The sequence below is a fragment of the Hoplias malabaricus genome, chromosome 14 (assembly GCF_029633855.1).
Source record: "Hoplias malabaricus isolate fHopMal1 chromosome 14, fHopMal1.hap1, whole genome shotgun sequence".
In the NCBI taxonomy this organism is placed as follows: Eukaryota; Metazoa; Chordata; class Actinopteri; order Characiformes; family Erythrinidae; genus Hoplias; species Hoplias malabaricus.
The window spans coordinates 17558082-17575250 of record NC_089813.1 but is presented as its reverse complement, the minus strand read 5'-3'; the positions used below and the strand labels follow the sequence as shown (position 1 = coordinate 17575250).

The 17169-nt window shown below is 37.8% G+C and overlaps 1 protein-coding gene across 2 annotated transcripts in view; it reads left to right on the top strand.

Moving 5' to 3' along the window:
• mvb12bb (multivesicular body subunit 12Bb) overlaps nucleotides 1-17169 on the top strand; it is a 121916-nt gene that overhangs the window by 85007 nt on the left and 19740 nt on the right. For both annotated transcript variants that reach the window (XM_066644803.1, XM_066644802.1), the window contains exon 7: nucleotides 11195-11283. In XM_066644803.1, coding sequence (XP_066500900.1) covers nucleotides 11195-11283 — 89 coding nt within the window. The remainder of the gene's footprint in view (nucleotides 1-11194; nucleotides 11284-17169) is intronic.

Genomic DNA, 17169 nt, shown 5'->3' with positions numbered 1-17169 from the left:
CTTTAAATGAAAGTTTTTAAGTAAGACTTACTTTGTAAAAATAATGTTTCAAATGGCAGAAATGGGCTTTTATAGATTTGTGTGATTTATTAAAAATTTATAACATGCAGACAGATAATCAAATAGTGTCATTCCTATGAGTATTTTGTAAATATGGTACGGTCATTTTAAAAGCCTCATGTAAATAAGATGGATTGGCTGAATAATAATGGCAGAACTGGTGTAAATATCTAGAGACCCCCCCCCCACCAGTATGTCCTGTAGTCCTGTAGTATGTCCTTCAACACATACACATACACCCATGCACAAACACAGACACAATAACACACACACACACACCCATTAGCCTGCATGCCTGTAGGGAAGACTGAGAGAATGTGACTTTGTACTCTATCCAAACTCAACAATTCAATTATTTATGAGAAGGAAGTGGCTGGGATTTCCTGTGTAAACAGTAAATAAACAGCCGAGGCTGCTCTAGATGGGTGTTTGGAGCAGAGGGTCGGCCAGAGTATGCTGGATGCCAGCTGTACCACGCCAGACATGGTTTAGGGACTGTTTTAGGCTGCATCAAACTCAACTGCAGTAAGATAGTAAAATATAATCAGATTAAAGATCTTAATTGGAACATTATTACTGTACGTTTCATGCTGTTTGTAACTGTAAACTAATTTTGATATAATTTTATATTTCTAATTGCATTCCAACACAGGATTTGTCCTAAAGGTGAATGACTACACCACTACACAAATACAATAACGTGAGCAGTAAAACCTGAGCGGTCTTACGCCAGGTTTTATTTAGACTCTGCTCTTTGATCTTTTGGTACTGTACAGGAGAGCAGACCCCCAGAATTATACCACGGCTTCACAGTTCAAATAAAAGCTTTTGTAGGGCCGTTTCATGAATGGCTAGTGAGCGTTGGAGTGTTTGATGTTTCTGAGCCATCCTGGAGAGCCTTGCACTTTCACACCCTGCCATCCCATTCTGTTAATCCAGCTCTCTTTTGAAGCCTCGTTTCAAGCATGAGAGACGAAGGGGTAAGGATAAATTGCACCTCTGAGTAAGGACTCCTGGCCCTCCTCCGATTCCTGCTGTGATCACAAGCTTTTTTTTTTTTACTATTAATATTAAAATTCATACTTTTGCGTGAGACGTTGGCTTAGGTGTTAATGTTAGTCCTTGAGCTTAGGTCTGGGAGAAACGAATAAGAGCACAATTTTAGAAACACTAGGCAATGATTGGAATGTATTTTGGTTTGGTTTGGCATTTTGCTGCATTTTTAGATTTTCTTTCTTTAATTGTATGATTTGGCTCTGAGTTAAATAGAATACTGAATTGTAATATTGCAAAAAGACCGGTATAGTCTGTGACTAACAATGAATTTTTAAGCATTTTATTGCAGTGCAGTTTATTAAAAGCACATTTTCGAGGAGGAACTGATGGTAGGTGAAAAGAAAAACAAACTTCTAGACAGAATCTGTTTTCATGTCAAGGATTTGTTGTGAAAAGCAGCTTAGTTTAACTTCAATTTATCACAGAGTGCGCTTTTCCTTCTGTTTAGTACTCCTGGCTATCTTCAGTATTTTTATAGCTCTTTGAAGATACCCTTAATTCTAAGTGCCTTTTACAGTTAGAGGAAAGATGTTTTAAACATAGTCAATAAGGAATAAATGTTTAATGACCGCTGTAATTTTGAATGCTGGTGGTTCAACACATAAGCCCCTCGTTGCCCCAGGCAACTAGGAGACCATTCAAAGTGTGTTCTGACTGCGAGTGCAAAGTCATTAAAATCTCAGTGAAATCTCAAATATGCTGCAAGGACAACCGTTTCACCAAAACATTTTCAAAATGCATATCCCCATCCTTGCTCGAGATTAAAAAAAAAAAAGGATGTGCATAAATTAAGTGAAAGCTGTGTGCACAGAATTTATCAGCAGTTGTAAACAAATTATTTTTATCAATCTTCATATGTTATATTAATAGTTTTGAGGTACATTGGAATGTAGATGATACTATTGTTATTCTGTGGCGATAAAGTCCTTAATCTCATCTCCCATCTAATCTCCCATTAATCTCTAAATAATTATTGAGAATCAGGCCAAAAATGTTGGTACATACAAACTTGTTTCCGGCTGTTTGTTTCTCTCTTGTACTTTAGGAAAGTACTTTGTACATAGAGCTGGGCGATATGGCCGCAAATGTTATCACGATAAGTTTTTCTATATTGATCGATCTCAATATTTATCACAATATTAATATTTTGCACACTGCGACAAAGGACATCCTATTAAAAATATAGAATGAATACACTGTTTATATATATATATATATATATATATATATATATATATATATATATACCTGGAGGTTGTGGGTTCGATTCCCGCTCCGGGTGACTGTCTGCGTGGGTTTCCTCTGGGTGCTCCAGTTTCCTCCCAAAAACACACGGTGGTAGGTGGATTGGCGACTCAAAAGTGTCCGTAGGTGTGAGTGTGTGAGTGAGTGAGTGAATGTGTATGTGTGTCTGTGTTGCCCTGTGAAGGACTGGCGCCCCCTCCAAGGTGTATTCCCGCCTTGCGCCCAATGTGCCCCAGGTAGGCTCTGGACCCACCGCGACCCTGAACTGGATAAGGGTTACAGATAATGAATATATATATATATATATATATATATATATATATATATATATATATATATATATATATATATATAATATGTCTTGTGTCATGAAATCTTAAATTCTTAAGGCATTACCACCTCAAAAGTTTAAAGAAGCAAAAAGAATAGAAAGGTAGAAAATAATACATTAATAAATATATTGCACTTAACCCATTAAAAGGCTTAGAACAGTGCTTGTAACGTGGGAAAGCCAGAACGTATTCAGTTTCACCCGTGCGTTCATTCATTGTATGTAACCGCTTATCCAGCCAATTAAAATCTGAGACAAAATAATTTTGGACAGTCAAGGTTCTTCCTGTGCACAAGGTAACGTTTCGGCGCTTGTCACCGTGGGTCGCCATACCAGACAAAATACACCCCCAAACAGAGTAAACAGGAGACTACAACACACACACAAACACACACACACACACACACACACATATATATATATATTTAGCACTGTGAAGGCCTGGCGCCCCCTCCAGGGTGTATTCCCGCCTTTTTTCCAGGTTCCAGGTAGAAACAAATAAATATCATTTTATCGCCCAGCACTAGTTATGGCAAGCCAAACACTGATACACTGATATATATAGAATGAACGCTGATATATATAGAATGAACTTTGATATATATAGAATGAACATTGATATATATAGAATGAACTTTGATATATATAGAATGAAAGCTGATATATATAGAATGAACGTTGATATATATAGAATGAACTTTGATATATATAGAATGAACATTGATATATATAGAATGAACGCTGATATATATAGAATGAAAGCTGATATATATAGAATGAACATTGATATATATATAGAATGAACTTTTATATATATAGAATGAACATTGATATATATAGAATGAACTTTGATATATATAGAATGAAAGCTGATATATATAGAATGAACTTTGATATATATAGAATGAACATTGATATATATAGAATGAACGCTGATATATATAGAATGAACGCTGATATATATAGAATGAACATTGATATATATAGAATGAACTTTGATATATATAGAATGAACATTGATATATATAGAATGAACATTGATATATATATAGAATGAACTTTGATATATATAGAATGAACATTGAACACAGTTTTCTTTTTGGGGCAAATTTCGGGCATGTCATCATTGCTCCAGTCGGTAAACGTGTTGCTGCTGCTGAGCGAGAGAGTGACTGTCTCGTTTCCGAAGGCTTTACTGCTATCTGTTTATTGTTGCCACAGAGGCAATCACCAGCCTCGACTTGAGATCGCGGTGCGCGATTTCAAAATAAGAGCGGACAGAGCGACTGACAAAAAAATCATAATATTAAAAAAAAAAACTTTTCAAAACAGCTCTCGGGCCAGAAATAGATGCCCAATGGGCCCAAAAAGGCCAGGAGGCCGCTATTTGAGTATGGGGGATATAGAATGAACGCTGATATATATAGAATGAACTTTGATATATATAGAATGATCATGGCCAAGGACTTCCGAACCATTCTGGAGGACCATGTGCATTCAATGGTTCAAACATTGTATCCTGAAGGCGATTCCGTGTATCAGGATGACAATGCACGAATACACACAGCAAGACTGGTGAAAGATTGGTTTGATGAACATGAAAGTGAAGTTGAACATCTCCCCCTGCACAGTCACCAGATCTAAATATTATTGAGCCACTTTGGGGTGTTTTGGAGGAGCGAGTCAGGAAACGTTTTCCTCCACCAGCATCACGTAGTGACCTGGCCACTATCCTGCAAGAAGAATGGCTTAAAATCCCTCTGACCACTGTACAGGACTTTCTCAAGACGAATTGACGCTGTATTGGCCGCAAAAGGAGGCCCTACACCACACTAATACATTATTGTTGTCTAAAACCAGGTGTTTTAGTTTCATTGTCCAACCCCTGTATGTCAGCTTTCATTATATATATATATATATATATATATATATATATATATATCAGTGTTCATTCTATATATATCAAATTCATTATATATATATCAGTGTTCATTCTATATATATCAGTGTTCATTCTATATATATCAAAGTTCATTTTATATATATCAGCGTTCATTCTATATATATCAGCGTTCATTCTATATATATCAAAGTTCATTCTATATATATCAGCGTTCATTCTATATATATCAGTGTTCATTCTATATATATCAAAGTTCATTCTATATATATCAGTGTTCATTCTATATATATCAAAGTTCATTCTATATATATCAGTGTTCATTCTATATATATCAAAGTTCATTCTATATATATCAGCATTCATTCTATATATATCAGTGTTCATTATATATATATCAGCGTTCATTCTATATATATCAAAGTTCATTCTATATAAATCAGCGTTCATTCTATATATATCAAAGTTCATTATATATATATCAAAGTTCATTCTGTATATATCAGCTTTCATTCTATATATATCAATGTTCATTAAGTATTTCCTGTTTGGCTTGCCATAACTAGTTGTATATATAATTTACAACAAATATACACTGTATATAATATACTGTAGGACAAATGATATACTCATTTTTACATAAAATACACATTAAAATAACAATCCAGATTAGTATTAAATATGTGATAAATATGATTGAATTAGTGCAAATAAATGTAATGTGCCCAAAATATGGGAATGGGAATGCCGGGCAAGCTTCAAACCAATAGACTCGGGAGAGGTTGTTGTTCAGACTGAGTATTTTTTTAAAGTCTACTTCAGCGGCTCTTCTCTCCGCTCAAGCTGCCGTTTGTCCTCCTGATAAAACTGTCATCCCTGCCCTGATATCTGACCTCCAGACCGACAGCTAGCATAAATTGGCCTTGCGCTAATATTTCGGTTTCATTTTTTGCCTAAAGAATCAAGGTTTTTGACATTTCTCTCGCAATGATGGGCCTCATATAAAGGAGGGAGGCTTTTTAAATCAAAAGGCTAAGGAATATAAACGTAGAGGCCAAACATCTTTCCTCTTGTGAGCCTGTTTTGATTTTTATGATTTCTCCTTTCAAGACAATGATTCAACCCCATGGATGTGTCTTGTGGAGGTCAATGAATATAGACTGTAAAACAGCCCCAGTGCCTGTCATGTCTTGACTGCCCAACTCTGTTGTGTTCTCTAGTTTAAAGTTCTTGAAGCTACATTTTTCAAACTTTTGCCTGTATACAATAAATGCTGAGGCCACTTTGTTTTCTAAAAACAAATTGTCTTAGGTTGAGACAACGACTCTTTTTTTTCTTCTCTCTCTGTGTTTGACAGTGCTACGGTGAAACGTTGCTTCTTAATGTATAGGGTGTAGGTTCTGTGCCTTATCTGAAAGTGTTGAGTACTGTGTACACTGTCAAGATAAGAGTTAAAGAATGCGTGTCATGGATTCCTCTGCATGTTTGATGGAGCTGGCTGCATCTCACCTGCAAAGCATCAACTCTCTTAACAACAGCCACGATCCCAGTCCTCTGGGAGATCCTCCATTGTACAGTATGTGTATAGTTTTGACAGCATCTTCCAGCATCTGCTTTTGCAGACATGCTCTTCCTTTTTTTATTTCTGAGGCTTTTTATTCAGGAAAAGCCCTAAAAAGTTGCAAATTTCCTCCTGCATCAAGTAAATGCAAACTGAGCGGTGCCATCTATGATAGAATTATCAGGAAAGATCTGTTGTTGTTTAGGGCTTCCACTCTCTCAGCTTCTCAAGCCGCGCTTGCCGTGATTTCTCCCTTTCCGTACCTGACACGCAACTTAAAGGAGCGTAATGACAAGTGTGGAAGGTGCCACTGCTGAAAGGAGCTGTCTACATACCGTGGGCTGGGAGGGCCGCCAGCGCAGAGCTGAGCGTTGAGGTGTTGTCATGGAGGAGCGCGGATGAGTGTCAAAACACCAGCCTCCACATTCCTCCAACTCGGTCCATCCGCTACTCCGCCGATATTATTTTTATCCTTGTCTTGCTTCTCCAAAGGATTCCGCCTATCTGTCCAAGCCATGACAGATGTTCTACACGGACCCATACTCCATCCTCTCCACTGTTGCCTGTTTCAGTTGCTCATCAGCCACCCATGGTGTGGTGAGCGTGTGGGAGGGTGCTTTTGATACCGTGATTTAGACAATTAATTGAACATCGTTTACCTGGTACTTGTAGATATTAATAGATATGTCTATGGTGAATTGTGTGTGGGAGTCTAGGATTATTTGATTTCCATATTAAATGCCATGCTCAATATTAAGGAAAGTTTTTGTAAGGGTTTTTGTAAGTGTAACAAACTTTTATTCCTTGTTTAACTTTCACCAAATCTTTTTTAAACAGTCTTCTGTATAATGTACATTTCCTGCTGAACCATTTTGTAGAAAACCTGTTCAGAGCCCACACCAGTTGAAGGCTCTCTCCAGTCAGAGGAGTGTACTTTCTGCACATCATTTGAGACTACCCATGCTAGGTCTGATGTAACTGTCTCTTCATCTGAAGACTTGCTCCTAATTTGTCTTCTGAGTCAAATCCTTAACTTTTCCACCTGCCCTTTTAGCTTCATACCTTCCAGGTATTCTCTTTTTTTCCTTGCAGTCAGTCATCTCTGTTCTTAAAGCTCTTGAGGCATTTGTATAACTAAAGTACCTCTTTGTTTAAAACCTTGTACTGTAATCCAAGGTTTAATTTCCACTTTACCTTAGAGTGTGGTTATACAATTTACAAATTTACTATATTTTTCAAGGTTTTGATAAGGTAGTTCTGCTGGGCAAACTCCTCACACTTACAATTATGTTTAAAAAATAATAAAATGAATTAATAAAATAATATGTTTTTAATGTAGATGTTTTTATAATGTTTTAATGTAATGTTTTTAATGTGTGCCTAAAGCAATATGAGTAGATTATTTTTCACAAATTTAGCTCAAGTGCTAGATCCCCGCAATCATATATTGCTGCTAAGCTAAAAGTTTAAAGACAACCGCATACTTCCTCTGAGACATGTGATCCAGCCTCTTCTTTTTTCAACATGCTGCTGACTGAAAGTAATTGGAGAGCTCAAAACACTTGCAGAAGATGGCTAAATTCCCAATTCTCATATGTTAGCTAAAAGAATCTCTGCATTGCTTAAATGGTTTGAGAAAAAGGAGAACCCTTATACCCACTGAGAGAGTGAAGCCAAGCAATGCAGTAGCATAGCTGGGGATCAAACTCTGATAAGTCTAATGCATTTAGTTTTTAGTTTAACCCTTTCATCTCTAGGCTTATTAACCTGCCATGTAACTAATCTGAAAGTTAGGTAGGTAGGAAAATGAGAACTGAAAACTCCCAGTTTTGCTTGGATTTAAGAGGGTTCAAATCTCACCTAAAACACAGTAAGTACGAGTTTTCCCATCCCCTAATATTGTTCAGTGCATTGCACAAGTTAAATTGTGCATTCTTTTTATCATCTAGCCAGTGCCCACAGTTTTGCAATGGTCCAATATAGAACAACAGCATAATTAGATATTCAAATTAGGGATATGTGTCAATATGGAGTTTGCTGACTTGAATGATGATTAATTGTACACAAAACTCCAATGGCCAGCATAATCTGAGGATAAGGGCTGTTGGTGATTAAGTGGCAATACACTTGCCATGTTTTTTGTTTTACAAATTAGACACGTAATTGATTTGCCATATGCTCTCCAAGCCAGTGTAGCTGGAAAATGTTAGTATGTGCACTGATGCCTTTGTCTCACTTCAGTTAGTTCAACCTTCGTTCCAGTTTCCAATTGCCTACAACAATAAAACACTTTTTTGAAGTTTATTTTTCTTTTTTTGGTAATAAGAAGTAATTCAGAACTCCTTCACAGGGTCTAAGTGGATATACTTTTTATTCTCTAATGGTACGTTCTTTAAAGACCACTTCTCCATATCTCCATTTTGACCTTATCAAAATAGCTGATATGTTACATCCCCACAGATTAATGTCTTATTGAGGCCTTTGGCTGAATATATCTCATTTCCATTTTGTGTATCAGTCCAGATCATTCTCTATTGTTTCCTGCTGCTTCACTGGCTGGTGGTGGTCAAGGCCAGTTTCACGGAGAGTGAAAAACCATCTCCCTTCAGTTTATCGCTGTTTGTGAAATGCCTCGACGCAGGAAGAGTCATGTCCCCTTGCTTTTTTTTTCCCTTTTGCATCTGAGTCAACCTTTGCAAACGAAGGAAAGTCTTCATTAAATGTGGCAATCGGTTCCACAAGATTGATGTCAACCTTTTAAAAATTCACCATTGGGCCGGATTGAACACGGCCGAATGCTGATGCAGATGAACAGGGGGGAAAGTCAGCCCCATCGAGGGAAATAAATCTGAGTTGCAGGCTTCAGTTCATAAATACCACAACCTGTCAAGGAGCTTGTTTTATAGCCCCTGATAGAAATTACTGCATTTATTTATCTCATCACAACTGATAGAAATGCAGAGTAGCCACAATGGAATATCGAATGTTTTCAGAAGATTAGAGCTGGACTCCAAACTTGACCCAAAGTATCTCTGAAGCGTGCCTTAGGAGTTGGCTAGGTTTCTAACTCCTCAAACTCTTCTTTCAATTGTTCATTTATAGGGTTTCTACAATCTCTCTTCTTGATTCTTTTCTGGGCCTCTTTCAGTCAACATTTTGGAAACTTCTTCTAAGAAGTTTCTCTGGATGTTCTCATCACCTAAACAACTCTCTTACTCTCTCTTACGTGTCACTTTGCTTTTAATCTCTCCCTGAACATGACTCTGCTTGACTTCAGTGCATCCGAGATGTTGTGTAACCTGTTGGAGATGCTCATTTGGTCTTCAAAGCATGCGTAAAGTGGAATTATGCGGCGCTCCCGATGCTGGAAGACTCAGCAGCATGGCAGAGGATTTATTGATCCCTGTGAATGAGTCAGAGAGCGTAATTCACCAGTGCTTGATTGATGAGGAGAGTGGTGCACACTCAGACTGCCCAGGAAGTGCATTGCAGGCTATTTTTATGTTACAGCCAAAGTTAAGTATGGGCATGGTATCACGTCATGTAAAAATACAGTAGATGTTTATTATTAATTTTTTTTATTCACTCTCCTGATATTCACTTTTTTTTTTTCAAAACAGCTAACTTGTAAATGAGGCACACTGATGTTATGACAACATTTAAGTATTGTGAATTTACATGATGCGGTACTACAGCAGATATTATACAGTAGCATTTCTCTTTTTTTTAAATCACTGATCTGATATTCACATTTTTGCACAATAGCTAACTTACTTGTAAATAAGGTAACTGGACCCTAACTGAAGCATCCCTCAGGAAACAGAAAAAGTAGCTTATCCCATGCATCGTTACAGTGTTCTCTTCTCAAGGCTACTTGATGATGCTCCAGTGAGACAGGGCAAGCCGAGACGACCAGATGATCTGTCCATGTAGTATGACATTGATAGTCTGGCTACAGCCACCTTCTCAAGGTTGATAAGGTGATAATGTGTGTGTGTGTGTGTGTGTGTGTAAGGGCAAAAAAGGTTTGAGTTTTTTTTTTTTTTTTTGTCTGGCCTGCTGCTGGTGAAGTAAGTGTGAATGTGTGGCACCATGCTGGGCTCAGAAACTGCTCTTATTATCATTGACTCCATGACAACCTCTCCTCGGCACTTGGGAGCAGCCTGTGGGAGGGAGAGGGGGTTAATGATCAGATGAAGTCCTTGGCATGTATCCGGATAGAGACTCAGCATTAACAGCATGCAACTGTTGTGTTTTCTCTATCTAATTTGCTAATAAAGGCTGACCTCTTCTCCAGTGTATATTTAGTTAAATTGTTTAAGCAACATATATTTAATATTTTTAGCTTAAATTATTAAAACACAGCTTCAAAATCATTGTGACGCTTCACTGACCTGTAGTAGGGAGAATATAGCCTCTGCTATGCTATTCGGGCATCAGCACTGCACTATGTAACTTTTGGAGGAGGATAAACAACTAGCCCTCCTTCTCCTTCCTCGTTGATTTCAGCGCAGTTCTGTAAAACTTAACTAAAGTAGGAGGGACCTCCAGGAGCAAAAAACCCAAATCTTACCTATTGTAAAGTATTTACCTACTTTAAATGGTTGATTAAATATAATTGCCTCAATATGTCACCAGTAAGAGCTTAATGAAAATAGACAGTTACAAGCATTTTTACTATACCATTTAAAATATATTTTTTAATGATTTTACTGAAGTGCATTAAAGGAACACTAGGCAAGTTGGCAATTTTGCTCCTGGGCTCTCCCTACAGTTGCAGAGTGTAATTTACTCTTCTGAATTTAAGAGAGAGAGTGGTTTCCTACCCCCCTCTAAAAGCTACATAGTGCAGTTTCTGAAGTGCTGAGCCTGGAGTAGCAAAAACAGAGGCTCTATTCTCCCTATTATAGGTCAGTGAGGCATCACCATGATACTGCAGCTGTAATTTTAAGATTATAAATACTAACTAATGTTGTGTTAAGCGAAATTAATCACCTCAGTCCTTATTATTTTGCTCTCTGTCTTTCTCCCTTTTCTGTAGTCAGACACCTGTGTCCAGAAAGTCCAGCTGCCCAAAGAGGAGCACGGTTCGGCCCGACATTGAATACCAGTACTCCAACAGCACAACTGGTGAGTTATGCCAAATTCCAAAAGCACCATAAAGCCTTAGTAAAAATAGGTTCATAGCAATCTTCTCCATATGTAACATGCAGAAGGATTTACAAATCGGACGATCATTTGAAAGAGCGAGCACAGACTCCCCACAGAAAGCTCCCACTACCCACCCGAGAGCATTTACCAGCTGTGTGTAATTACTCATCACTTGTCTGGAATATTGACATACTTGTGTGCGTTTATATGATGAAATATTCAACACTAACACACATGGGAAGAGAGATGCGTGTGAAGGTCCTGCTGACCGCTGGCATAGGTAGAGGTGTTTTCTCTGCTGTGCTCGACTCAGTTAGGATCCTTTGAGCACGTGCAGCCATGGCAGGTTTGTGTCTTCTCTGGCTGGAGAGAGACACCATGTGGTGAAGATGATCTACTTGGCTCTGGTGAGCCAAGAGCCCAACTGTAATCTCATACACTGCTTTATCTGTACAATGAGCAATATGGAAGCTTAACTGACTTGTTTGGTTTTGTTATTGTTTTACATATGCAGACAATATGCAAAACTTGGGATTTGCATTTTTCGTTCATTACAAAAATAAATTCACACATCCTCTACATGGAACACATTTTAGAGGTGTTTTTTGTTGTTGTTGTTTAATTTTTTATTATCGCCACAAAAATTCTATATACCTGCTGAGTTAACATGATGGAAAAAAAAACATTTTATCTGCTGTGAATTATGCATATTATGCATTTCACATATTTTTCATTTTCGAATCATCAAAACATTTAATTTAACCGTGGCACCTAAACTATTGTATATGATTCTACATAAATATATTTGTTACTCAAGCTTATATAAATAAATGCTGTTTTGATATGTGTAGATATAATGTGTGTCTCTTCCCTCTAGATTACTTATATATTGCCGTGTTTACATTAGGGCAGGACAGCATGTCAAATCGTTATCATGATGACATTTTTGTAACATATGAGATATTAATATATCTCATAAGACAGATAAAAAAAAACTGCATAGAAACTTAATGGATGTCATTCAGTTACATCATTATCCTCTTTTAATTTATTCCAAACAACTGTTTGATTTTTATTATTTGCAAATTCATATTGTAATATATAATGTGTAATGTCAAACATCATGATATTTCATGTTTGCCATTTTGCACACCTTTAGTTTCTATTAATTAATGACTTTGTTGGTAAATAATCTTAGCAAGATGCTTTTACCGTGTGATGCTATGTGTTCATAATTAATAGTTAATTATGAGTACACAGGATGTGCACATGAAACTGGGTGACTGGCACATTTAGCTTTGGGTGGTATCAAAGAATTTACTTCTGTAACAAGAATAATTGATATAGTTACTGCGATTCCGTCTCTGTGGCAATGGCAGTTGATTGACAGGTGGGCACATGCCCTGCCAGCAATCATTACTCCATCAAGTCGTGTGTGCTATTGATCAATCTTTAGCGATGTTTGGCAAATGTCTCGCAAATGATTTAGTGGCCATCTCCACTTAGCTGCTGTGTGAATAGAGAGGGAAGATTTTCTTTGCTTTTGAAGAAGCTTTTTAATGATTTGTTAAGAATTTTTAGCGGCATGTCGCACCCCCCACACCACACCCCCACCCGTATTTCTCGAGTGGCTTATTTATGTCTCTTCATTAACCAGGTGACGACCTGAAGACCAAGACTGGGGTTTGGAACAGACAGCTGGATTTGCCTTAATTGTGAGGGACTGTGTGTGTATGTGTGTGTGTGTGTGTGTGACAGCTGGCCAGGTTCAGGTTGGTCTAAAACCATGTGTGCCCTGTCAGGCTAGCAGCACTAGCTCCTTTAGGATTGATGAATTGCCTGCTTTCTCGATTAAACCTTCCGTCACTTCTAGATAAAAGAAAAAAAAAAATCAACACACACACACACAAAAAAAAAAAACACCCAGCCTGGAGGAAGAGTCAACACGTCTGAGAGTCTATCATCGTCAGTTGTACTATGTGTGGATGAGAGGTGCCAGTGCTTTGACATTTATTACCAGAATATTAAAAACTAATTCACGCTGATTTCTCAACCTTCACTCACATGACAGTCTTGGTTCATTGCAGTGTGAGGTCTTTTGCACTACAACTGCAGTCACTGCTTTGTTTGACCGCAGTGTATTTAAAACTGTGCAGGTCTCTGTGCCTATTCTTCTACATATTATATGGAGTGGAGACAGAATGTCTCCTAATTAGAAAAGAGAATCAGTATGAAAATGTTCCATTTTCAACATCTGTGAAGTGATATATTTGAATAAATGTTTTATGATGAAACCCCCCCACCCCACACTTCCCCCAGTGCTATAAAAGTATACCATCTGACCATAGACTGATAACTTCAGCACTTCAGCTTGTTATTAAATATATGTAGCTCTTTTACTTTTAACATAGCAGTTAGCAGTTTGTTGTGCATTATTTTATCATACTTGCCATTTGAATTTTTTATCTCTGTGGAATGACAGACCTTTCAGCTTGCATTACAGTAATATAATGATAAACCTAATACAGAAGACATTAACATATCTATCACATTAATCAAAAAAAAAAAAAAAGAATCATCGCCTCTGATCTAACCTAATATGGAGCGCAATTATTTCCCAATCCATTAAAAGAAGTTCAATTATGAGATGGGAAGACAGTTCATTTTTAGAGAGAGAGATGCTGGAAGATGATCCAAAATTAACTTGGGTTTGCAAAATATCACGCTAGAACGGGTGACAATGATTTTTGATTTCCCGGAACCGATATTAGACTCCTTATTAAAGTATGTGCATCTGCTTTTAATTTGCTCTAAATAATTGGAAAATGCAACGGAGCTTTCCAATTAAAGCGCCACTTTACGTGCTTTAATAATACCCCCATAATATTAGAGCTTATGAAATGACAGGTGAGCTGGTGTATGAATAAAACATAAAGGCTCATAATAAGAGACAGAAAAAAGGGAACGGAGACAGTTGTTGGGTAAGGGGGTGGGGGGTGGAATGGGGGTGGCTTTTAAAATGCTCGACACAATTTGCATATATTAATCTCTTCTTTTCAGCCTTATCGAACATTCCTGTGTATTTGAAGTTAAAATAGTGATGACAGGCTGGGGTATGCTTCATTTTCCTGCAGATTTATTGCTCATATAATTCGGGATCTTTAATAAGCCAATATGACTGATCCTCCGAGTTCTGTGGAATTCCGTTAATTGTTCCAGATGGCGCTCACTGATTATGCAAAATGACTTCACTTTCTCCCGCCTCTTTTTTTTTCTTTTCCCCTCCTATCCCCCACCACACCATTTTTTGATTGACTAACACAGAGAAAAAAGATTATTTTTGGGCCAGCACTTTCATTAGGAAGCCTCTCATCAGGTTTCAAACAAAAGTTCCATCTTATCTCTTGGTGCAGAGTGTGCCATTACCGACTCTGGCAGGCCTTCTTGGCAGTCGAGGAGGATCCCATAGGCTTTTAATCGTGACTGTAATCTTCCAGCGTCTTGTAGCCCAGCAGCTTTTCTCCAGTGCCTTGGCCATATTTTACAATACCAAAACATTTTAGGCTGAAGGATTAGAGAACACACACGCTTGGGCTAGCGGCACAAAAACTCATCCACTAAGTATGGGTGCTCCATGGCTCGCTGGCTAGCCTTGAAGAGAGGCTTGATTAAAAAAAACCTGCAGCCAGCCTCCATTTTTTACCCCCCCACCCAAACCACCCACCCCACTCCTCTACATTTGCTGAACGCCCATTGAAAGTTCACCTTGATTCTGTTTAGCATCAGCTAAATTGCTCTAAATGAATTGTGTATGGATATTTGATGGGTGGGGGGGGGGGCATGTGGAGAGCAAATTTACAGCTGTGTTTTACTTTCGATGGGTACACAATTTAAGCCATGCAATTTCGGGGCAATAAAACTGCTCTGAACATCTGAAAGGGAGCCAAGGACTTCAGGCTGGCGACAGGGCATGAAAGACTGCATACAGCTTCTTTTCCAAAAAAAAAAAAAAAGAAAAAATCTATTAATGATTTATTCTCATGGCCAGTGTAGAGAGAGCCAAGAGAGAATATAGAAGAGCTTTAAAAGTTGCTTGGCTTGTGTGAATTTCCATGTATCCATGAAGCTATGTTTGGTGTCTATTAACATTAATAACATATCTTAACCTAGAATTATTCTACTTTAAAAAAACTGCTTACCTGCTCTCTTCCACAGCAAGTGGGGTTGGGGAGCTGTAATTTTATGGTAAAAATACTAGAGTGTGTTTTAAGGTACAGAAGCCAGTATGCTCTCACTTCAAATAGTCCAAGCCTTAAAGGGAAAGTTGTGGGGAACTGCAGTCCTCTCTGGTTAGTTTACATTCAGTAGCTCTGCACCTTTTAAAGTGGAACGGTATGTTTGGGGCAAAAAATAAAGGATTTTTTTTTTTTGTACATGCCTGAAATTGTATGTGCCTGTAGGTTTTACTTAATATTTGAACTATGACAGAAACTAATTTGTAACTCGAGTTTTTTAGTTTTATTGTACTTTTGGTCTGTTTACATTCATGCAGTTAGCTGTCTCCATAATTTGGAAATATTTCCACCTTAAGTTAACCGAAACAGCAAAAAAAAAAAGAAAGGTCAATATTACCCATCTGTGGAGCAGGAATAGAGCAAAATCCTTATCTCGGTTTGTGCTTCTCAATGTTTGGAGTTCTCTCTGTTGTCTAAAAAGCTCCAGATGCTTTTTAACTGCCATGAGCAGAGAGAGAGAGTTAGCCTAGCATACCAGACTGAGCATAAACACATTGTTTACACATTACACATTTTTTTAGCAATTGACTGACACCAGGGCTTCATAAACACAATAGACTTACAAAGAGACATGAGAGCTAGCAAATGGTGAGGAAACATCTTCTGAATTTTATAAAAAATATATAAATAATGTTTTTTGATTAAAATCATGAACATCGCCTTTAAGGCTTGATTTTATTTTCCACCACTGTGCTGGAAAATAAACGCCACATCTATGCGAGCTGTCAAGATATCTGACATCCTTGTTGACATTTGCTTTTGCCCATGCCAAGAATTCCAAAATGTGCTAATGGTCTTAGTAAATCTGTGCCTAACTTTCGACGAGGCTAATAAACTGGAGCCTAAGAGTAATGAGAGCCTTGTGCCTATGGGCCTAATCGCAGTCTGGAGCATCATTCCTCACCCGTCCATCTCCTGGCCCAGAATAAGATCTGTACCCCCATTAGTCTCTAGCCTATCAAACATGGCCACCCTCAATGGATGGGCCTGTCTCAGCCTTCCCATTGCCCTCATGTTCAACGGCCTTTGTTATCACACATCTAATTAGAACTTGATAAAAATATTTCCCCGAAATCCAGCCATTAAATATAGTTTAAGGAGATTTATGATCAAATATGCCCTTAAAGATCTTTTAATGGGTCCGCTGACTCGTTAAGTTGGTAATTAATGAGCTCCTAATATATAGTCTGATTTAACCTCACAATTAGATTCAGGGAAATGAAGCCATTTCAGATGAGGGGCATGTGAGCTTCCCGAAGGCTCTTTGTAAAGAGCGCCTGCTATTCTTTTCCAAAGTATGAGCTCTCACTGTAATATCTGTATCAGCACTTTACTTTTTTGAAACAATATCCAGGTTCCCTAAGCCCTGGAACTATAAAAAAAATGCTTGTCTCTTACACCAACATTGTGCAATATATTCTATATTGCTGTATGCCATAATTCATGGACATGGTCCTACTTGTAGACTTGACGTGTAGATTTAGATATTAATCAAGCGTGTATACTTAGAAACTGAGTAGCTATGGTTGTAATTTCAAATGAATTGCTAAAGCTGAGCACAAACAAGCTG